At 48.4% G+C, this 22945-nt stretch overlaps 1 protein-coding gene across 1 annotated transcript; it reads left to right on the top strand.

Moving 5' to 3' along the window:
- Window positions 1-3735: 3735 nt before the first annotated feature.
- On the top strand, window positions 3736-21930 carry LOC125712944 (protein phosphatase Slingshot homolog 2-like). Its single transcript, XM_048983576.1, is given in 16 exon segments — window positions 3736-3926; window positions 7728-7771; window positions 15432-15544; window positions 15668-15732; window positions 15820-15941; window positions 16032-16097; window positions 16186-16251; window positions 16396-16590; window positions 16859-16952; window positions 17143-17271; window positions 17414-17460; window positions 17683-17829; window positions 17967-18167; window positions 18279-18372; window positions 18374-19162; window positions 20184-21930. Coding segments are annotated over 16 exon segments (3405 nt in total). The 5' UTR covers window positions 3736-3863; the 3' UTR covers window positions 21354-21930.
- The last annotated feature ends 1015 nt before the right edge of the window (window positions 21931-22945 follow it).

Raw genomic sequence — 22945 nt, 5'->3', positions numbered from 1 at the left:
TTTAATACGCGAGACCTATAGTTAGTCAGGATAGTCAGATTAATGTCAACTTCGCAGCAACGTGAATGTTGCTTATTTCTAAGGTAGCGTTAATAGACAAGTTTGGCTGGGTGAAAAACTAATTCGCAGCTATCAAAATGTAAAATTATGGAAGATCACTAGATGGCGCGATGCCATTTCTAGCGTAATTTAAAGTTTCCTAGTCTGAAATTTCCCACCATGGTCGAGCGATCTGTACCGTGGCCCAGGTATCATTTTAACAAGTTAAAGTTTTTCAAGTTAGATGAAGAAGCTGATCGCTTACAACAATATAACTATGATTAAGGGCATGCTTTAAAAAAATCTTAATATGTTAATCAGTCAGGTCGAACTGCGGGTTTGTTTTGTGAATGCATTAGTCACAAGGCTCGCGGGAGTCTGATTATTTATTAATGCCAAGGACAATATTATGCGTTACGGTAGCAGTGTTCAGTGAGATTACTTGCCGAGATTAAAGTTTAAACCGGTGAATATATGACATGCATGTGGGGGAAAGTCCACGCTCCCATAGTAACCGGGCGTGTTCCAGCAGAGATGACCCAGCAGAGCTAATCATAACGAATCGGTAATGGAGACAGGGACGGGAGGGTGGCTGGACGCTGTCATGGCTCGAGAAAATACGGAATCTGCTTTCATTTGATGTTTTTCTCTGACATTAAATCGACTTGGGGAAGTACAAATGAAAAACAGTCCCCTTCTGCTGTCAAACGTACTGTTGTTAATTACCGCCACTACCATCCCTGTTACTGATGTCAGCCATCTCCTGTAATTCATATTATAGTGGATATGCCGACCAATCGGTTTTTGAGTTCACGCTGAATAAAACGTGCTCACACGTTGTTCTCATTAACACCTTTCATTCGTCTGGCACGTGCCCATGCACGCTTCATGGAGGGGCATGTCTGTTGCCCTAATATCGACATTTTTGGGGTTGGTGCTCAGTCTTGGGTGAGGGTGAAGGTGTGTGCAACTGCCAAGTGATGGGCCATAGGAATCTGTCAAAATCTTGGGCGTAGACATGCCCAGGCAAACCCCTATGTTTGCATAAATGGTGAATAGGAAGGGGATGTACGGATATAGTAAAGTACAGTGTCAAACTGCCAGAAGTACAGATAGATGGAAGAAATGTGGGATGTTACAACAGCAAAAGAACTACATTGTTGTGTATGCAAAGCTAAAAGAATGTTTTACACATATGTAATAATATTATTATTAGATACCATTAAGGCATGCCAAATTTCTGGCAAACATGGGTGATTATGTAGAACAGTGTTTCTCAACCCAGTCCTCTGGGACCCCCAGACAATTCAGATTATAGCTAACTTCCAGCTCACAGACGTCATGCAGAATGGTCAAGTCTGTGGGCCCTTGAGCCAGGTCCTTAACCCTCAGCTCCATGGCTGTAGCTGCTCTTCGCTGCCAAGTGTGCACTGACCTGCCTACTCTATATGGGCAAAAGTATTGGGACACCTGGTCATTACACCCACAGGAACTTCTGTGTCATCCCATTCTAAATCCATGGATATCAATATGCCTGCCATTCTTCTGGAATGGCTTTTCACAATATTTTGGAATGTGTAGGGATTTCTAGCCATCCAGAAGACCATTTGCAAGGTCAGGCACTGATGCTGGACGTGAAGACCTGGCTCGCAATTCTATTCTAGTTCATCCCAAACGTGTTCAATGGGGTTGAGGTCAGGGCTCTGTGTGAAGTTTGCTTTGTGCACTGGGGCAAAGACTGGAACAGAAAAGGGCCTTCCCCAAACTGTTCCCATAACGTAGAAAGCATAGAATTGTACAAAATGTCTTGGCATGCTTAAGCATTATAATCTCCCTTCAACAGAACTAATCCAGCTCCTGAAGAACAACCCTATACCATTATCCCTCCTCCACCAAACTTTACATTCAGGCAGGTAACGGTCTCCTGGCATCCTCCAAACCCAGACTCATCCATCAAACTGCCAGACCAGTGTGTTTCCTCACTCCACAGAACACGTTTCTACTGCTCCAGAGTCCAGTGGTGGCGTGTTTTACACCACTGCATGTGACGTTTAACATTGCACTTGGTGATGTGACGATGTATGCAGCTGCTAGGCTATGGATGTCCATTCCATGGATTTGGTGTTATGCTGGTGTTAACGCCAGAGGAGGTGTGTAACTCTGCAGTTATGGAGTCAACAGAGCGCTGGTGAAAAGCCGTTTCTGTAATGGATGGACCTGGATGTTGAGTGGTCAGCGTTTGTGAATGGCCTCTTGGGAAACAGAACTTCCTCTCCAAACATACTGAGGGCCAGGAGGAAACCCCCTTCACAACATGACCTGCATCACTGCGCACCGGGATGGGAGGTCTGTGGTCTGTGGTCTATGGAAACTGCAAATATCAAAATTCCAGTGTGTGGCTCCACAGGTTAGACCTCACATGCCTGTGATCGGAAGGTCACCGATTTGAGTCTCATCCTTGGAAGAATAGTCACATTCTGTTCGACCCTTGAAATGTTCCAGGGCTGCTGGGTAAATGGCTGACCCCAAGCATCACTATCAACCATGGGCAATAGCAATACAACCCACTGTACCCCCTTAAACAGGTGGAGGCCTTAGCTCACCCAATACTCAGCCTTGCTCCCAATTGTATACAAATGCTCCTTGATACGTGATACTTAGACTTAACAGTGGTACCATACAGATGCACACTGAATAGTCTTCAAACTTTGAATTTTGATGTATTCCTAGTCTAGCGATATATAGTGCAGTGTTTTTTTGTGTTTAACCAAATGTAACCCTACCTCATTATATCTAAATGCCCAAGTGTGTCATATATCATATTCATACAATATTTTTCGGCTTACAATGGGTTCTTTGGAATGTAACCTTATCATAAGTCGAAGATCATTTGTATATGTGTGTCTATGTCACAAAGAAGAGCAAGTTTGGATATGCAAAAAGAATTATGCATTATGATGTAATCATGCAAATGCCAAATAAAGTATCATTTCATCAGAGGCGGACATTTCAGGTCCAGAGAGTAGAAATCCAGACCAAGACTTTGTTCCAACCAACCAGTTAAATACTCTGTGTCTGTGACTCTTTATACTTAACTGGTGGGTTGAAACAAAATCCTGGTTTGGATTTTTACTTTATGGACCTGAAATGTTTGCCTCTGCATTTCATGAAAAAAAAATATAAATAAGTCTTACCCAAAACTGGAAGCTTCACAAACTGCTTGTTTGTGAACAAACTGCTTAAAAGGTGTTACAGTGAAGTAGGCTGAGGTAAACAAGAGGTTTCTGAGAAGTGTGTGAATATGTGAGACCATTGCTTTTAACAGTTGACAGCTGTAGATAATTTTCAGAATCATCCTCCTATGAAATGAGCCGTCAGTGCCTTGCAGATGTGTGGAGGGAAACGTAACGTCCCTGTAGTCTGTCACTTCTGAGAGGTTACTGATGGGGTTTAGAAGCTTGAATCTTCAGTCAGTAATGTTGTGTGACACCCAGTACCGGCATCAGCTGTGAAAGTCTCAATTTAATTCTGTGCTCAAAAATTTTTGCCTAAACCATGGTTTTCTAATCACTACTTGCTTACATCTCTGTACCTGTTACGTTAGCTGACTATTTCATTTAGTCCAGCGCTCATACAGTTAATGGTTTTTCGGCGTTTGACAGCCGGCGGTCTCCGCGCATGCGCCGACCACTTGAATAGAGGAAGGAGCAGCGAGCGAGCAGACCAAGCAGCCGGAGCCGGAGCTTGAGCCTGAGTTGGGGTGTTTCTCTCCCTCCCGGATAATCATGTCGGTGTCTCCAAGGTCTTGGTTTGTCGGATCCTGAATGGCGTTGGTCACCGTACAACGGTCTCCGACCCCTAGCGCTACGTCTAGTCCCTGTGTGTCGGTGAGTAAATCAGGAAAATTATACGAGTATCTGTCTCTCTTTTTGTCCCTCGCCCGGTACATTTAGGGTTTTTTTTCCATTATTTCCATGCCCCACCGAGGACTGGATTGCCATAAAGTACCTCTTTGTTCCGCGCATGCGCAAATGGCTCTCACGGATGCATTGTAGCGGGTTTACGGGCGCACTGGGGGACCTGGAGAAACTGGTCTACAGTATTAATGAGCTTTACTACCAAGATCAATATGACACAGCCCTCGTAGCAGACATCCAGTTCTCATGTGATGTAGGGATTTTTTTTTTTAGTTTTTATGAGGCGCTAAATCAAACCGTCTGTCTCGGCTGTCATATTTCACTCCTAGCCGTCTATCCTCCCCGATACCAGTGGCACGATTGTGTTACTTTTATTGTTTTGCTGAAGTCTTCCCTTTTGGTGATAAAGTTTCCGACCCTTTATTTCACAAATTCTGCAATATCATTAACTTGTAATTATTTGAATACGGATGAATAAAAGAGGTGCTTCCTTCCTATAGTTTGTTGGGTTATTCACCCGGTGGCTATTCCTCTTGTTAATGGGGCGGTGTGGGGCTGTGAGGCTTAGGACTCCCGCATTAGCGTTGGGCCCTTGATCTCGGCTCTTAACCACCACTCTCTGCAGGTTGACCCTGTTTTTCAGAATCCGTTAAATAAACAGATGTAAAATGACATTAAAATTGTCCAGCTGGAGTCCGCTAAGTGTAACGCCCCGAAAGCTACCGATCACGTTGTCCAGGCCAGGGGACTCATTTATAGGCGTAGATCTTATAAAAACGTGGCTTCATTGTTTAATTTCCAGTTGCCACTCATCAGTTTAGAGCATTTTTTAGGAAACGCTGCAATTCGAAAAGCTGGAAGCGACTAAATTGCCGGGATTCCTCATATACCGCTGTTCTGTTTTGTTTTTTTTGTTTTTTGCAAAGCGCACACTCGGAGAATTTAAGGTGGGGTTTGGAAAGCAGGTCTAAAAGATGTAATAAACTGGTGCACGAGTAGTTTGAAAAGGTCACACAGCGGGTATTAAATACAGAGCAGCGTGAACTCTGCTGACACACGATATTTTTAAGAAAATGTTCCTACAGCTTTTCCACACTACTTTGCGATTTAGCGGCCCATGAATTTGTGTTGGTTCTTTAGAAACCCAATGGCTAAAAAGCGTAATCTACTGTATCTTCCTTGAGTCTTCTTTGGGCAAAAGTGCTGCCAAATTTTAAACTGCAAACTGAGAAAAGGTTCCGAAAACCAAGAGATATGCGTGTGTGTGTGGTTGCTAAATGTTTCCCTGATGTGTGCGATTTTCATGAGGTAAGACTGAGACTTGGATGGACCTGTGAATACCTTGGACAATGTGGTATTTTGGTGGTGGCTGAGCTGTCTGGCTTTGAAAGGGGGGGGGGTGCTGGTTTATTGATGTTTCCCCATTGCTGGGGGCAGAAGGTGTAGGAGGTGGAACATTGCATTAGGTGGTGCCTTTTTGCTGTGCGGGCATTTTGGCTCACGGATGTCAGAGGCGTGTGATTGTCGGGGCAGTTCTGGAGACTGCTGTGGTTTTCACTCCTCTGGCAGGTTATAGTGTAACAAGGGTCCTGTAAAAAGTGGAAAAGCAGGTCGTGATGACATAGACTGAGTGTCCCAACAGCCCAAATGTTTTTTTTTTTTTCTTTTTTAATGGATCAGCTGAACATCTGGCCAGCAGTGTGTTTTGTTCATGCAAAAATGTGGATTCTTGTTGAATTCTTGTACAGCATTTGAACAATTTAAACAAGAAATGGATTGATTTTTCTGATCTTTATCCTGATCGGCGCAATGGAAAAGTGTATTCAGAGTGGCACTTGAGACCCCCACCAACCCTGTCGTAAACATAACCGACTCTTTGTTGTCTCAGGAGTAAACGAGTTTGGCTGACATCGCCTGGGGTCCTGATGGCATCATCTGCTTGTCATGTGATCCCATTTAGAAACGCATGCAGGTTGTCCTGTGAGATGCCTGAACCTTTAATGTTGTGCTATAAAACAATTTGGTTTTGCTTCTTCGTAACTGTGGCGGTTGGGTTACGGTTAAGAAGTGAAAAGAGCAGAAACAAAGGTAATAATTCTTCTTGCAGCTGTCAACTCTGCAGAGTCAAGGCATTAAAATATATTTTTATGTGTGCATTAAAATGGAATCTGGAGCTTGGCACTGAGTGGATATTCCGTTTTATCTAGGAATTTGAAAAATGGAGAGACCTACCTAATTTAATAATAAAAAAGAGATTTAATGCTGAAGTGACTCTTACCTTTAATTTTTTATGGAAAATGTATCATTTTTTTCTTGATAACCTGCCACAAATCCATTTGTGTAGAACTGTACTGATCTGGTAGATTGAAGTAGATTGCTAATGATACGATTTGGAAAAAAAAACAGTTCACATTGTAAGAATTTCACCCTTTGATGAGCAGTGACGTCATGTTTGGTAATGTGTGGTTGGGTCAGCATACCGGGTCCAGGGTCCTAAGCAGCTCTCATTCTGGTGCTGGTGCGCCCCCTAGTTGTAGGAATACACACGTCGCAGTGTGAGCACCGGGATCTTCCTGTTTAGGGGTGAATGAAGTGGTCAGCTGACCCCCGCAGGAAGCGCCCTAATCAGTGTGAGGCCGCTGACTGAGGTTCGTGGGGCTGAATGACTGATCGCAGGGACGTTGTGGTGGGCAGATGTTTTTCACTCAGACAGGAAGCTCGTGTGGGTGCAGTGATGCCGGCTGCGGGTCTGCCAATGACTTCCACTGACCGCACCTTAAACAGCTGAGCTCATTTCCCTTGGGGGGGGGGGGGGGGGGGATACAGATTAAAACCAGGTGCACAGGGGCCGGGTGTATTCTGAGAGATCATCCTTACCCTGGGTGTTTTACCCTGTATGCTCTCGACATGACGTTGATGTCCATGGGTGTGGTGGTTGGGGGGTGACATCTGAGCATGTGCGGTGCTCACTCTCCCATTGGTCCTGGTCGTCCATCTGGATGTCTGGCCTTCCAGCGTTTCCCTGTGGTCTATTTGCCCCATGTAGCCCTTTTGAGATCTTGTGACGTAAAGGGCATTATAAATAAAATGTATTATTATTTATTATTGCATCTTTATCTTCTGGGTAGGTATGTTTGCCAGCAATTGAACTTTTTCTGTGGTGCCTCCTACTGCCGTGTTTTCCCTTGTGAACCCTGAGCCTCTTTCGTCACTCTCCTGGTCTTTCTTAGTGTGACTCTCGCACCCCCTCCTGGCCGGTTTGTGTACTGCAGCGGTCTTTGAGAGATGTTTTTTCACTGACCAGAAACACTTTTAAATAAATATGCAAAATTAACCCAAATAAGTAAAGTTAACTTGTATCAAATGTATTTATGGCTTTCAGATCATATGTTCCAGCACAGTCGGACTTTTGGGCTGGTACCACTGCAAGGCTGAATTACCTACAGAGTTTTGGTACTTGATGGAAGTGCCTTTAATTTAGTCCGATGGCCGTCGCAGGGGCAGAGATGAGGCTGCACAAAGGCTGCCTGGTTACCGAATGCTTTTAGCAAGAGAACAAGACGAGACAAATTCCCAGACATGCAGTCATTCATTTTGTAATTTCGTAAGAATTTTTTCATCGCTGTTTTCCTGATACGTGTTGGCACACCTTTTTGAGAGTGACTGACAGGAAATCCCAGGCTTTCTTCCTCGTCGGCGGGGCGTGGGAGTGCCTCTGACGCGGCTGGCCTTCCCCGACGTCGATGCTGAACACTGTGCTTCTGTCCACAGGAGACCGGCAGCGGAGAAGATGATCAGCGCTGCCAGCAGAGGAGGTGAGTCAGGCGGCCGTGATGACGGTTGCCCCGCCCTGCCCTGCTCTCACCTGTGCAGCCATTAATGAGGCTGCCACACCCACTTTTGCCTCTACTGCTGTGATTGGCTGCTGAATTCTGCGCAAGTGTGGCTACAATAGTTGACCCGGTGCCTGTGCAACAGGCTTCCCGAAGCAGACTGGTATAACCAGTCAGCCCATGTTCCCTGCAGTCAGGTGTTGCTCACTTGCAGTTCATTACTTATTTTTTCAGATTTCATGATTAATGATATAAAACACTTCATTTTTGCCATGGATGCTTTTGCTGCATACTGTTGGGAACAAAAGGGCACCGGTTGTTCCTTTGCTTGTATTTCTGCCAAATGTACCCTTGAACTGTAGGTGAATGTTCCTTGGATTCCATTTCTGTATTTTATAAGGTACATTTTTGTACATTAATGTTGTTTGTATTTTGGGGATCTTCCACAGTGTCCAGTTCTGTGCTTTTAAACTAAACAAAAACGTACATTTACCTACAGCTGGGGTACAATTGGCGGACCCTCGAGGGTACAGCCCGAGTGACAAGTAATTGTACCCTCAAAGGTATAAACTGGTACTGCACACAGTCTTCCAGGAAAAGCGTGCCGGCTACATCTGTTGCATTCTGTGCGGTCCTTCTAAAGGTCAAAGGTCACACTGACCTGCGGGCCATCGGGAGTCCTCTGGTGTGGAAAGAACCTGTTCTTTTGGATCTTGTGGCTTATTGAGAAAGTCAAGTCAGATGTTTTTACTTGCCCTTACACGTGGATGATAGTGAAAATTTGTTTGCTTATGAGCTTAATCATTGACCAGACAAAGGTGTGTGTGTGTGTTGGCGCCGCCCTGGGTGTGTGAGTCAAAGTGACCATGATCTTCCTGTGTGACATTAATTGTTTTTGTTTTTTTGTTTTGTTAATGTGCGTGTGTGATAGGATTCCGTCACTGTCATAAAAGCCAGTCAAAAGCAACCTTGTTTGCATAGCCCCATTCCACCCTGTCAGGTGGTGGTGTTTGACGTTGTTGTTGTTGTTGTTGTTGTTGTTGTTGTTTGTTATCCATGTTGCTTCACGCGGTACTAATCTTGTTCCTGCAGTAACAGTAGACTACTGCCGTATACAGGTGTATACTAGTGACACGAAATGGCTCAGCTGTGTTAGCTAACCGTTAATGTTCTTGACAATCAGTTTGTATATAAAATTGCTAATACTGCTGGTAAGTGCTATAGAAACTGGATAGATGAGGTTGTTACCACAGACTTCCTTGTTCCTATTTTATCATCCCTGCTGAATTTGACTTTGCCTTGACCCAGGACCGTGTTTGAGGAAGTTCATTGTTTTTTTTTTTTTTTTGTTTTTTTTTGGGAGGGGTGGTGGGGTCTGTTCCCCCCCCCCCCCCCCACCACCACCACCACCACCACCACCACCACGTGAGGCAGCTGCATCCATTTGCATCCACAGAGACGGGTCTGTACAGGAGCGCCAAGCCGCTGGTGGTGTGTTCCGGCCCTGACGCGTGGTCGCGATGCTGTTCATTCAGACTCCAGGGGATGGATTCGCTGTCACCGTGTGCTTTTTGAAATCTATAGGATGCAGTGTCTCGCCGATTAGCCCCCCCACCCCTCTATATTCACTGGTTCACCCTGCTGGCTTGTTTTCTTTGGCTGGGTGTCATCACTCGGTGGAGGTTTAGTTTCATTTGTCGCAAGGTTTATTGCCAGTTGTCGCATTTTGTAACCTCGCGCACAGGTGGGGGTAACTGAGGGAGAGTGGCTATTTACAGTGACGCTTTTTGGTTCCTCAAAAAGACGTTGCAAAACAGGAACTAAATATAGCACAATATACTATGACAGAGGTGCCACTGGTTGGAACTCTGTGTACGTACTATGCAAAGCAGCATGTGATTGTTTGTAACACTTAAACCTAACACGTGTCTGGCACCACTGTTTTCATGCTTCTTCTTGAGCTTCATTTAAAGCTCAGTTCTTCCATCAGCCTGCTGAATAAAATAATTGCAGCATTATTTAGAGGAGGGCTTCGACCCCACAACCTCCTGGTGGCTTGTTTTGCTTGCTTGATGTCTCTGGATTGCTCTGGAACCAGAAGTTACCTTCCTTTGAGGGATGGAGCAGGGCACATGGAGCTGTGTGTGTGTCTGTGTACGGAGGGCTCATCTCAGAGTGTCAACAGTCTTGAGCAATCTGTCGTGTGACTAGAGCTCATCCCTATGGCCGTGCTGCTGCTGCTGCTGGTGATACTGGCACCCAGACTCCTCCCCCCCCCTCCAAGGTAACATCCCAAACAGAGGATCATCTTTCGGCCCTGATAAGCAGCACAGCCCCAGCAGATCACCAGCCACGTGTCTCTGCCTGTTTACAAGACGCCTGTGGAAAATGGGCACCTCAGGAGATGCCTTTAGTCTTGAGAGGGACATTGACCTTCATTCATAGACCATCCATCTATGTTCTATGCCTGCTTGTCTTACGCAAGGTCACAGGGGTCCAGAGCTTATCCCAAAAGCTACTGGTGTAAAATGATTAAATGACCCAGGACGGGGTGCCAACCCATCACAGGGCACACACACCATTCCCACCTATGGGCTGTTTGCAAACTGTGTTCAGAGCCTTATTCTTCATTTCAAAGGAAATTCAAGCTGCCTGATACTATCTAACCCACCAAATGACGTGAAAGTTGCGTCAGTAGGATTCTGCACGGTAGCACTGCCTTGGTAGGACAGACCTGGTTCCTCTGTTGGCGTGGAGAACCTTCCAGTAGGAGACTATGGAGAGTGTGGTAATTTTTAGCTTAATGTGCATCTTAAGGAGGTTAGATGGGCTGTCCTGAAATTATCTACATGTTGTCTAGTAATGTTGCATCCAAATGCAAAATTGTTGGTGGCGACTTGAATGCTTTAAAAAATGATCTGGTTCAATCTGATACGGCAATGCAGACAATTAAAATTCAGAATGCATAATTTTTAATTAAGTTATATAAATCAGATCGGAGCTCGCTAGAATGGGCGAACATGCCAGAATTGTTTGTAGTCTAGTGACAAACATTAAGTACTGGCTACAATTATTGTAATTTTAAAGAAATTGTTGTTAAACAAATGTATATCAGTTGAAACAAAAACTTCACCAACGATTACGTTCATCAGACACATACTATGGATCGCCAAAGAATGATTTTTTCTCCTTGGGGTATGTCGATAGGTGGTTCAACGGAAGGTCGCCGATTGTGTGTGTGTCCGGATCCGGTTCGCACGTGTTTGATAGTTCACGAAAAAGTAAAAAGCCGAAAAATCTGTCGCTGCTTCTGTAGCGGTAAAGCCGCGCGTCGTGGCCCTACACCTTCCGCCCAGACACGTGTCTGTCTCCGCCTCCCCTCCCTTCCCCTCCCCGCAGTTAAAGTCCCGGGGAGTCGGAGGCACTCCAGGTTTCAGTGTGTGCGGTAGCCCGGTGCGGCTGGGACACGCCGCGCAGCCTTTACTTAAAAATAGGTATCGTGCGGGTGGGTCATCGCTACACTATTTACTATGTTATTTGGCGGCGTTTTAAAACTTTAGTGTTTCGTCTATGCGGAGATTTCTCTTTTCCTGCTGAACTATTGTGAACTTATATTCGCTGTTAAAGTGACTCCGTGACTTTTTCTTCCTGATCTGGAAACTTGACATTTGGAATGGAGTTCGATCAAACCTGGACAGAAACTGAATGCGGACGGCCGAAGAAGTTATTATAGAGACTCGCGGCGTTTATAAGTCACTCTCGGTATCACGCCCGGTTACTTTCGGTACTGAGCGAAGGCGGAGCACTTTGTTACGCTTGGAGGTTAGGTGTCTCTCAGATCCACCCCGATGACCCTAGGCAGCCCGGTCGTGGCCGCCGGCTCGGGAGCTGGTCGTTTCTGCGCTTGCTGCGGTGCCAAGATGACGCCGTACTTCGCCGAAAACGCCATGGCCGTCCAGAGCAACATCATCCAGCTGTAAGTGTGAGCCGGCGGTCCGATCGGGCTCTCGCTCTCCGCAGTGATAATGCGCGTAAACGTGCAGGTTTCACTGACATGTTTTTTGTTGTTGTTCCGCACAGCAGCCTCGTTGACAGGTGCAGCGGGGCTGTCAGGTTGGGGGTAAGGCGGGTGTGCGCCGACCTGTGGCGGGCCGCCTGCAGGTTTGATCGAAACCCCCAGCAGGTCTGGACATGCTATGGGTACTCGTGATTGTCTGGGCCGGTGGTTTCTCCGAGTCGGAGCTGGGGGGTATCCGTGACACAGCGGCAACGCGTTGAAAACATTCCAGCGTGTTTATTCCGCCGGCCCAGAAAACATCGTGGTACAGGATGCATGCAAGATTATAACCTCCAGGTGAAGGCAGGATAAAACGTTCTGCTTTCTGTAACATTTCCTGCAGTACTTCCCTGAAGAGGCCAAATAAAATGAAAAATAAAGTGACCGGCTCCTAGTGCTCTGTAGCTAAGCCTTCGGCTGGTCTACTTGTCAGGAGGCTCAGGTCACGTAATGTCAGTTTCCTGTGTAAGTCACTTGGATTGTAAGTTATGCCTGTGGGATTTAATATGCTGATTTGCACCAATTTCCAGCCACGTTAGTGCTGCTGTTAATCCCCTAAAAAGCCACCGAGCCCAGCCCCTCTATGGACATGAGCGTCACCCTAAAATAGACCAGCAGGCTTCTCCATATTTGCTTGGCTGGATTTCTTGGTCTTTCTCCTGTTTCCTGTATCTGGCTCACCTTATGGGTTTGGAACTGACAGTCTTCTGGCTAGGAGTCCTTAGCCAGCAGGTCAGCTCTCCTCTAAAGATCTTAGGTGGTGGTACTGAGGGAGGGGGGAGGTGTGTTAGGTTTTAGTGAGGGGGACAGTTTGCAGGTTAGGGTGTAGGATATGAACTAACCCCTGGTCCTTTGGCCCCTGAGCTTGGTGGCTCATTTCAGAAGGTCATGGTTTCGAATCCCATGGAGCATACACAGATTGCAACCCTTCCTGCCACTCAAAGTTGCATTGGATAAAATCATCAGATAAATGAGTAAAAATCAATGAGTAAAATGTTGTGTCATACAGGTGTGCGGTATTAGCTTAGCATGCAGGTCTTGTAGATGGTGAGGTCTTTTAAATAAGGTTTGAAATCAGGGTTCCGTTTAGGTGACCTGAGTGTACTATGTCATATTTCGTAGAAAGCAAAGTGTGTTTTGATTGAGGGCTCGCTGTTGAGGTCTGGTGTGTTATCAGCTGATGTTGTGTTTCTCGTCTTGGCCGCGCGTGATTAAATAATGTTATCACATGACTCTGGGGGGGGGGGGGGGGTGGGGGTGGGTGGGAGGAGGAGGAGGAGGAGACATGACCAGGAAACGGCAGCCCAGCTGCACCTGTGTTTACAGCTGATCAGCCCCATGTTCAGTGCATTCAAAGGATTCTGGGTAGGGAGGTCCAAAGTCCACTTTCTTTGTTCTGGGGAGAAACAATGAATAAACTTACAGTAATATCACTGAACACACATGGGGGGGTGGGGCTGTGTATGCCGTATGGTGGTATACATATATTGGCATCACTCGTGCGCAGGAAGTCGATTTCACGAGAGTGATTCCTGTATGGGAATTCGCCAGATGGACTGTCACCGCGGTGGTCACGTCATTTGCTTTTAGCGTGGGATTTACATGGTAGGCGGGTTGGTTTCGCCAACATGAGTCCCTGAAGCGGATCCCCTGCTCTGGGCCTGCCCAGATGCCGCCTGTGCGTCAGCACCTGGCTAATCAGTGACTGCGCTCCTGCTCTGTGGCGTCTTCGGGAAGCGGCAAAGGCAGGTGTACTGAGCAAAGCCGAAACTGCACATTCGGGCTTAAAACTGCCAAACCCATCGTCAACCTGACAGATGTAAAAAAAAGCCGAAATTGTTAAATGTCGTTGAACATATTACATTCAGAGCCCTGTGATGTGCTGGCCCCTCGTCCTGGGATGGGCTCCGGACCCCCCGCGATCCACATTCACATTCAGACACATCAGTGCAGTTAACTCGTATTTTCTGCTCTTAAATGTAAGAAACTAAAGAGATGATGGAAAGTAACGTTGTAAAGGTGTAATTAATTAACCCCCCCCATCCCCAGACATCTGAGTGATGTTTCTCTACTACTTTGGGTGCCAGGCTGTCTTGTGGGTCAGTGAAGTGACGCCCCCCCCCTCCCTGGACTGTCTGGGAATTTCCCCTTTCTGTTCTAGAATGGCCATGGCCACTCCGATTGGCCAGCTGGAATTCCCTTCCAGCCAACGAGAAGCCGGGGGCCAGGCTTTAGATCCTTGCCGTATTAGAAACAGCCAGTTTTAAGAATTTTTTTTTTCTCCTCTTCCTGAGTTACCGCCTCCTCCAACTCCTCCTCCTTTTTTTTATTAATCTGTCTCTCTGTCGCTGTGCCTTAAGTGTTTGAGCTTGAATTACGCTGATAAGTTGAATAATCGTGTTAGTAAAGCTATGGGGCTAAGCTGAGAGGCACGGGGGTAAATTAATATAGTTCAGTTTGCATATTAGTGGTGCTAAAAGTTAAAATTGTGTCACTGTCACAGGGGGTTGTGGGGGGTGTCTGGTCTTTCTTGGTTGCACTCGGAAGACCTTCTAGACAACCTGTTACTATATTTATTTATTTGTATGTATATATTTACCCCCCCACCCTGCAGAAGCATGACAAATATGGATAGGGTGAAGGCCAGGGCTTGCGCTCTAGCGTCGGGGGGGGGGGGGGCAGCAGGGGGCGTTAACTTTCTGCCAGCTCCTTCACAGCTTCTGTGTGACCAGCTACCTTATTTCTAGATAGCTCCAGTGGGGGTCAGAATTGTTGCGTCTTTGCCTTTAGGAATGTACCCTGTTAGCATGTGGTTGTCACTTTGTAGTGAGGGTGTTCCAATCCACATTCGGTATTTATAACTGCCGATTCCAAGTCCCAGTACGTATCTTTTAATAAATATTTAAATATACATACATATACGGTACGTGTAGTTGCATTCATCTAAGCTGTGTGATTTCGCAGTGTTGTTTCTTATGATGCCTGATTAGATTTGTTGTATTAAATGACGCTCTGTTGCTACCTCCTCTCAAAAGGACGCCACTGCACACATTGCTGATAGCTGCTGCACCACTTTCAATCGAATTGGCTTTGAATCAAACATCCACATGGCTGACGTTCTGACAGCTCGTAGCTTCCTGCGGCACGTCACAGAACCTAAGAGACGTAAATCAGGCAGATGCGACAGATGAAATGGATCAGGCTAGGATTCTGATCTTGGATATCAGCATGGGATGTCACTGCTTTGTGTGTTTTTGATAGGAATGGGAATTGTGGCTGTTGAGTGGGGTGGGGGGGGGATTTTTCCACCCCTCCTTGTGAAGGCTATCAGTGGATTGTGGGGGGGAGGAGGTATGAGTGACTGGAGTTAGCAAGGGGAGGTGGTTGGTTCAGCTGTAATCTTACTGCGGTCTTGCCTTCCTGATGGTGCAAACATACTCGACCTCGGGGCTGAATTTAGGGCGGCCCCTGGGCTACAGGCAGTATTGGGGCAGTATTGTGCATCAGTCTCATCTTGTCCACCCCACGTTACTCGCCGACCTCCCAGCACCTTTACACTGACATTTACACTTTTCTTCACCGCAGAATCAGTGAGAGCTTTCTGACTGTGAAGGGTGCCGCCCTCTTCCTGCCCCGTGGGAATGGCCCCTCCCCTTCCTTCACCCCCCACTCTGGCCAGCAGCACAGCAAGCATGCAGGTAGGTGGACACCTGTACTACTAGGCTTCTCCCACCCTGATCTCCTGGAGGGGGGGGATGTCTGTCTCGGGCTCCTCTCACTGATTTGGTGGGTGTGTCCATGTCTTATGCTCCGCCCTCCAGGTGACCTCCAGCAGCACCTGCAGACCATGTTCATGCTGCTCCGTCCGGAGGACTCCATCCGCTTGGTGAGTCATTGGCCGTCTCCGCCCATGTTGTCTTCAAGGCTATTCCTGTTCATACTAATAGCCACCCACCCCCCCCCCCCCCCCCAGGCGGTGCGTCTGGAGAGCGCCCGCACCCAGTGCACACGTTACATGGTGGTGGTGACCACCAACGGCCGCCAGGATACAGAGGAGAGCATGGTGCTCGGTATAGATTTCAGCTCCTCTGACAGGTAGGTCTTACCTCTGGGGATGCTTTGCTTTCTTTAGTGCAGCGTGACTCTGCATAGCACTGAGTGACTCTGTGTATGTCTCTCTTGCAGCACATGTACTGTAGGTCTGGTGTTGCCCCTCTGGAGTGATACTCTCATCCACCTGGATGGCGATGGGTAAGCCCCGCCTCCTCCACATCTTTGCTGCGCTATCTCTGTGCTCTCTGACCTGGTCGTGTTTCCCTCCTCCTGTCTGTGTTCACAGAGGCTTCAGTGTATCCACGGTCAACAGGGTCCACGTCTTCAAACCTGTATCTGTGCAGGCCATGTGGTGAGTGAGCTCCACGGTCCTCCTACTGTTGCTCGTCTACCCCGAGTCGGCTCTCTTCTCCTTCACCATTCTCTGCCTTTTATGGGTCGTACCAATGACTCGGCCCACAACCCTCAGCAGTGTCTTCACCCCTCTTTCCCCCAGGTCCGCCCTGCAGTCCCTCCACAAGGCCTGTGAGGTGGCCCGGTGCCACAACTACTACCCAGGCAGCCTGTTCCTCACCTGGGTCAGCTACTACCAGAGCCGCGTGGCTTCAGGCCAGGCCTGCATCAACGAGTGGAACGCCATGCAGGATCTGCAGTCGCACCGTGCCGACTCGCCCGTGCTCTTCAATGATCTGTGAGTGTTTCCCCCGCTGCCCAGTGCTGACCTCATAGGTGTCTGATGCAGAGGTCAGGTGACCTGCAGTAGAATGGTGCAGATAATGATTTCAGATGAGTTTGCCAGCCTTAGAAAGATTGGTAGACCTATAGGGCAGCAGCAGATCAGTACCAGTGGCTGCTGCAGCAGATGTGGGAGAACCAGATCTCGGCCCTTTTGAGTAGCACGCGCTTTATTATTTTTTTGTTTATATGTTGTAATGGTTTGTCTGCACTGCCCCCTACAGGCCAACAGAGCGTGAGCGGACGGAGAGGCTGATCAAGACACGACTCAGGGAGATCATGATGCAGAAAGACCTGGAGAACATCACCTCCAAAGAGGTTGGTGTCCCCCCCCCATCCTATCCTCCCATGCATCTCACATTACGTTAGAGTTAAAACCTGCCATTCCAGTTTGATTGAAAGCCTGTTATAAGGTGTGTGGCAGAAAACATTTCAACTGTCTTGGTTTAATAGGGCTAAGATCGGTTGTTAACTGATCAACTGAACGTTTGAATGTTTTGACACCCAGATCCGAACGGAGTTAGAGATGCAGATGGTGTGTAACCTGCGGGAGTTTAAAGAGTTCATTGACAACGAGATGATCGTCATCCTGGGCCAGATGGACAGCCCCACGGAGATCTTCGAGCATGTCTTCCTGGTCAGTGTTGGACCTGGCTCGCTTCCCCCTGGGCTTTCTGAATTTTTTGGTTTGCTTGGCTGGTATCTAATGAGGAATATGACTCATTAGACTTGGGTTCCAGATGCTGACATACGGGTTTGTCTGTCCTGTTTTCTCCTAGGGTTCAGAATGGAATGCATCCAACTTGGAGGAGCTTCAGAGCAGCGGGTAAGAGGCTCCAGACCCCCAACTGCCCCCCGCCCCCGAGATGAGCCTTTCTTCTGCATGCACGTTGAACTTTCACCCAAATAGTAACTGTTTCGCTTTGGGTCTGGTCACGATTCTTCTACTATTTCTGCCTGAGCCGGTTCTGTGCTAACCCCCCCCCCCCCCCCCCCCCCCCCCCCCGCCTCAGCTGGTTCTGTGCTAACCCCTCTGCCTGACTCGCAGGGTGCGGTTCATCTTGAACGTGACACGTGAGATCGACAACTTCTTCCCTGGTCTGTTTGAGTACCACAACATCCGCGTGTACGACGAGGAGGCCACTGACCTCTTGGCCTACTGGAACGATACCTACAAGTTCATCTCCAAGGCCAAGTAAGTTTGGACGTGCGTGTGCCTGTGCTTCTGTGTAGGTGCAGCTTCATGACACCACGCTCATGTTCAAGGTCTTGCCCGTCTCTGTGTGCGTCGGGCTCTAGTTTTAAGCATCATCTCTTTGGTCGCGCTTCCAGGAAAGCGGGAGCCAAGTGCCTGGTGCACTGTAAGATGGGCGTCAGCCGCTCGGCCTCCACGGTGATCGCCTACGCCATGAAGGAGTACGGCTGGGACCTGGAGCGCGCCTTCGACCATGTCAAGGATCGCCGTACCGTGGCCAAGCCCAACCCCTCCTTCATGCGGCAGCTGGAGGAATACCAGGGTATCCTACTGGCCAGGTGAGCCCTGCCCACCACTAGCCCCGCCCACCATGAACCCCACCCCCTTTTAGGAGTCATTTGGATTCCATGGTTGTATGCATCTGTTATATCTCCTCCCCAACCTTCCAGCAAGCAGAGACACAACAAGCTGTGGCGTTCACACTCGGACAGCGACCTCTCCGAGCGTCGGGAGTCCCCCTGCAAGACCCCCCACACGCTCGGCCCGCTCGGACCCACATAATGACACCAGCAATGGCCCCCCCTCGCTGCAGAGCTTCTTGGATACCATGGACTCCCTGGCCGCCCCAGATACTGCCCACAGGGCTGACCCGCCCTCGCTTGACTGCCAGGATGGCTTGGCCAATCCTGTGGACCGCCCACTCTCATCACTGCCCCAGCCGCAGGCGGCCACGGTGGTGCCCGATGAAGGGCTGGACCGTGCAGCAGTGAACGTAGCCAAATCTGTATTGGTCGGGCGTCCACACCCGCCCCCAGCCCTGCATCTCCTGTCCCTCAGTGCAGCAGCACCCCTGGACGTACCCGAGTTGCAAGCAATCAGTAAGGATGCATCTGAGCTGCCTACTGCAGTGCCTGAGCAAAAACGCACATCTAGCTATGAGCCGGGTGTATCCGAGCCCCTGTGTCAGAGTGTAGGATGTGCTGCCCAAGTGCCTGAAGGAGACACTCCAGGGGCCTCCATTGCAAACAGATCCCCACTGGGTACTGAAAATGACGACCCCGAAGAGACTGATCAGAGTGGGATTCCAGCCCCTGCTGCCAAAACGCTCCCCCCGCAGGACCCCACTTCTCCCCCAGGGACTGACAGCATTGACTTCTTCAGTGCCCGCAAGAAATTTGTGGGCCTTTCTCAGGGCTCTTCGGTACGCTCTTTTTCGGAGCAGGCACCTCCTCAGACGCCTCACCTCAGTGACCATCTTCCCCAGCCACAGCTGCTACACCCCGAGGACCCAGCTGTTATACCTGTCTCTGCTGTGTTGCAGGACGAGGACAAGGTGAGGGGAATTTTAAGCTGATTCCAGACTATTAGAGTAACTCCACATTCTCCACATGCAAGCATTAACACAACCAAAATGAACTGATTTTCCTTACATTTTTGGCTTTAAACCGAATGCCTCTGAGGGCTGTGCCATGTCAGTGGTACTCAGACATAATTAACCCCTTAACAGGGTAAAGGAATTAAAATCCAGGTGTCTAGTGATACCAGTAATTCAGGCAAAGGTATGTCATTGTAATGTATAGATGTAACCTCAAAATGTGGGAATAAGCTGCATTGCCTCGACGAATTTAGATGCAGTGCCTCCTGCTGGTCAGCTGTCATCCGCAGCCTTATTGTCTATAGTGATGCTCCCCAGGTTACGATGAGGTTACATTTCGATAAACCTACTGTAATACATTTTCACCTTACGATAAATTTGTATTTTAATATAGTACACCACACCTAACAAACAACATAGTCTAGCCTAGCCTACCTTAAACATGCTTAGAACACTTACATTAGTCTACAGTTGGGCAAAATCATTAACACGCAGCCTGTTTTATAATAAAATGTTGAACATCTCATGTAACTTATTGAATAATGTAATGTGTCACTGAAAGTGGAAAAACGCAATGGAATCGAAATATCGTAACCCAGGGACCATCTCTCTATACTTTTAAAAAGTATTTTTGCAAACTGAACCAAAAAGCAGCTTTTTGTGGCTGGTGTATCGTAAGGACTGCACCCCCCCCCCCCCCCCAAAAAAAAAAGGGCCTCCACCTTTTTCTCTCTGATGTAATGGGAGGAATTTCATTAATACAGATTCTGATTGTCAGAAAATATTCTTCCCTGTTTCCCAGCTTGGCCTTTCTTGTCCAGTTAGGCCATCTAGTGGTCAGTCACAGGCAGAGTAAGTCAGGCCCAGGTGTGTGTGGTATTTCAGCGGCCCTGCAGTAAATCTGCTTTTCAGATGCTTATCCTGGAAAAAAAACATCGCTTTCGTTTTTCACAGAGGTAATTATAATTTTTCTCTCTAGGTTTTCTCTCCAGCTGTTGAAAGCAGCGATGGTGCAGTCACGCGGCAACCCCTCCTGGAGATCGGTCACATGCTCACTGAGAGTGAGGTGGCCCCCACCCTTGACCAATCAGGATCCCACGGGCCCGAGGAGGAGGACGAAGATGCCGAATCGCAGCCTGAATCACCTCGCCTAACCCCACCCCTGATATGCCGGCTGTCCCCTGACCGTAACCGTGACCCCGCCCCGGACAGTGCCCTGTGCCCCTTCCTAATCCCCCTGGCTGGGAGCAGCTGCTCCCTGCTGGAGAGCACTTCCCCTGAGCTTTGCACTGGGCGTGCTGTAGTGGAAGCCTTGACTGCATGGGAGAGGGAAAAAGAGGGAGAAGCCAGGTTGATGGGGGAGGAGCCGAGTGAGGAGTGGATTACCCATGAGCCTTTGCTGACCATGTACCGGTACACAGGGGACTTTGATCCCTCACCCCCAATTGGCTGCTCAGCTGAGAGCCATAGCCCTGCACTCAGCTGCCCCTCCTACAAGGAGGTGCTGCAGCTCGAGGGGGTGACGGAGACTGAAACAGACACAGACGCCCCCCCCTGCATGGCGACGGAGCTGCAGAACACCTGGGAGACCTTGCAGGAGTTGCGGACATACCTGTGTGAAGCGGGGGGGGAGGCGGAGCTGGGGCAGGGGTGGGTGCAGGCGCAAAGGGGCGAAGGGGAGGTGGCCCAGCAGACCTCCCCATCCCTCATGAAGCGCTCCGCATCCCTGGCCAAGCTGGGCTGCCTGCAGCTTTCGTCCAATCACCTTGCAGACTGGAGCCCCTCCCTCGCAGAGTCACGCAAGTCAACAAGCCTATCTGCCTCTGACCCCCAGCTGCACAACCCCCGCAAAAACGCAACTAAGAAGCTTTGCGTGTCTCCCCAGAGCCCCCACTGCCAATCCCATGATGCTACTCTCCCTGTGAATTTCAGTACGACTGGGGGCTCTGGACACTGTGACGATCGCTCCCGCTCACCACTGCAGGCCACACCCCTGTCCCAGCAGGCCACACCCCTGTCCCAGCAGGCCACACACCCCCGACTCACTGCAGCAACATGGCCACAGTATAAAATGATGCACTCCTTGAAGAAGCTGCAGAAGTCAAGCGAAAAGAAACGGACTCCCAATTTTCTCTACAACACCATGTGACCCAGGCTGGGTGGGGTCTGGGTGTGTGCATGGTGAGGTTGGGGGAGGGGCATCCTGAGGGGTGTGTCCTTTGGGGTGAATGCAGCCTCCAGTCCATATGAAGTGAATGAGGAGTTGAACCCAGACCTCCGGGTCAGCTGGTTGAGGAGGGGGAGATGGCTGACCAATCCGGTGCCTGCAATCACTACTGGACTCTGTTTACAAAAACCACATGTCTCATTTGGTTTGGATGCCTGTGTCTGTCTGTGTGGGTAGGTTGGTGTTTGTATAGATGCATGGATGGTAGTTGGTGCAGCTTTCGGTTTGTAAATGACGGTCAGGAGAGGTTTGTCTTGGACGCACTTTACTCTTGGTTTTTGAATGTGTCCCTTTTTGAATACAGTTTCCTGGGGAGTGTGTTTGCTACGTGTGGATGTCAGCAGCTGTTGTACAGCTGACGGCGGTGAGGGATTCTGCCTTCACCGTTACATCTTAAAATATAATATTGTGCTGGCCGACTGTACAGCACATCACAACAATGTCTTTTTTTTATTCTGTGTTTTTTAGCTGTGAGCATTAAAGAGAAAATTTTAAATAAGGCTGTTTCATTTTCAGTGTATTTTAATATAGAGGGGCACTGGGTGTAATTGGACTGGAAACGCACAAGTAGTCCTGGATCGTTAAAACAAAGGAACCTCGATCAAGTGAATGCTGCGGTTTACAGTATACAGGCATCTCTCGATTTACGTCAGACAGACTTGCGTAAATCCGTACCCGCGCAAAAAAATTCCGAGATACGTAGAATTTTCGGAAGCGCCACCACAAGAAGGCGACATACGCCTGTAACTATTTTTTTCCATTATTTGCGTTCTTTAGTACGCATTACTACAATATTTTTACGTGTCTTTTTGTTGGTACGGTGTCGTGAATAGTAAGGGAAGGTATGTCCGACACGAGTCAAATTTTATGTAGGGTTTGGGGGACTGATTTATCAGCCTAGCACTGCCCGTACGCCTTCACATATTACATAAGAGAGCCGCCAGGGGGCACACGGGTCAAATTTTGGGCTTAAGTCACCCGACATCAGGATCCCCCCCCCCCCCCCCCCCCCCCCCCCACACACACACACACACACACCCCGATATAACATGTTTTCACTGTGACACAAACAGTGTTAGGAGTCACTAGTCACCTGTAGGCTACGTAGGATAATTATTTTCCAACAAAATCTTTAGATATTTTCAAGTTTATAAATAGCACATGCCTAATGTAGGTTCAAGGTCAAGAGGTTCAAATGCACGAAGATGTTTTGAGTACAGCATCAGACCATGAATAGATCGCGGCTCGGTTTTAGCGTAACGGGAAGTGAGGCGACTGAATTCAGCAGTGCAATTAAGTTACAGTATGTCTCGTTTATATATTTTACTTTTTAATAAACCCGAATTCGTTTTAGTCATACGTTCTGGTCTCCGGATTTCCACGGTTGTTAACCGCATAAAAGTTTTACGGCCAATAAATGTCATAAAGGGGCACTACTTTTCCAAGTCATGCTTGTCATAGATCCCCTCTACGTCCGCCGCGCACCGCCTGACGCCAGACGCCCCCCCCCGCAC

The sequence above is a fragment of the Brienomyrus brachyistius genome, chromosome 18 (genome assembly GCF_023856365.1).
Source record: "Brienomyrus brachyistius isolate T26 chromosome 18, BBRACH_0.4, whole genome shotgun sequence".
Taxonomy (NCBI): Eukaryota; Metazoa; Chordata; class Actinopteri; order Osteoglossiformes; family Mormyridae; genus Brienomyrus; species Brienomyrus brachyistius.
Note: the sequence above shows the minus strand (reverse complement) of the source record. Positions and strands in the feature narration are given on the sequence as shown.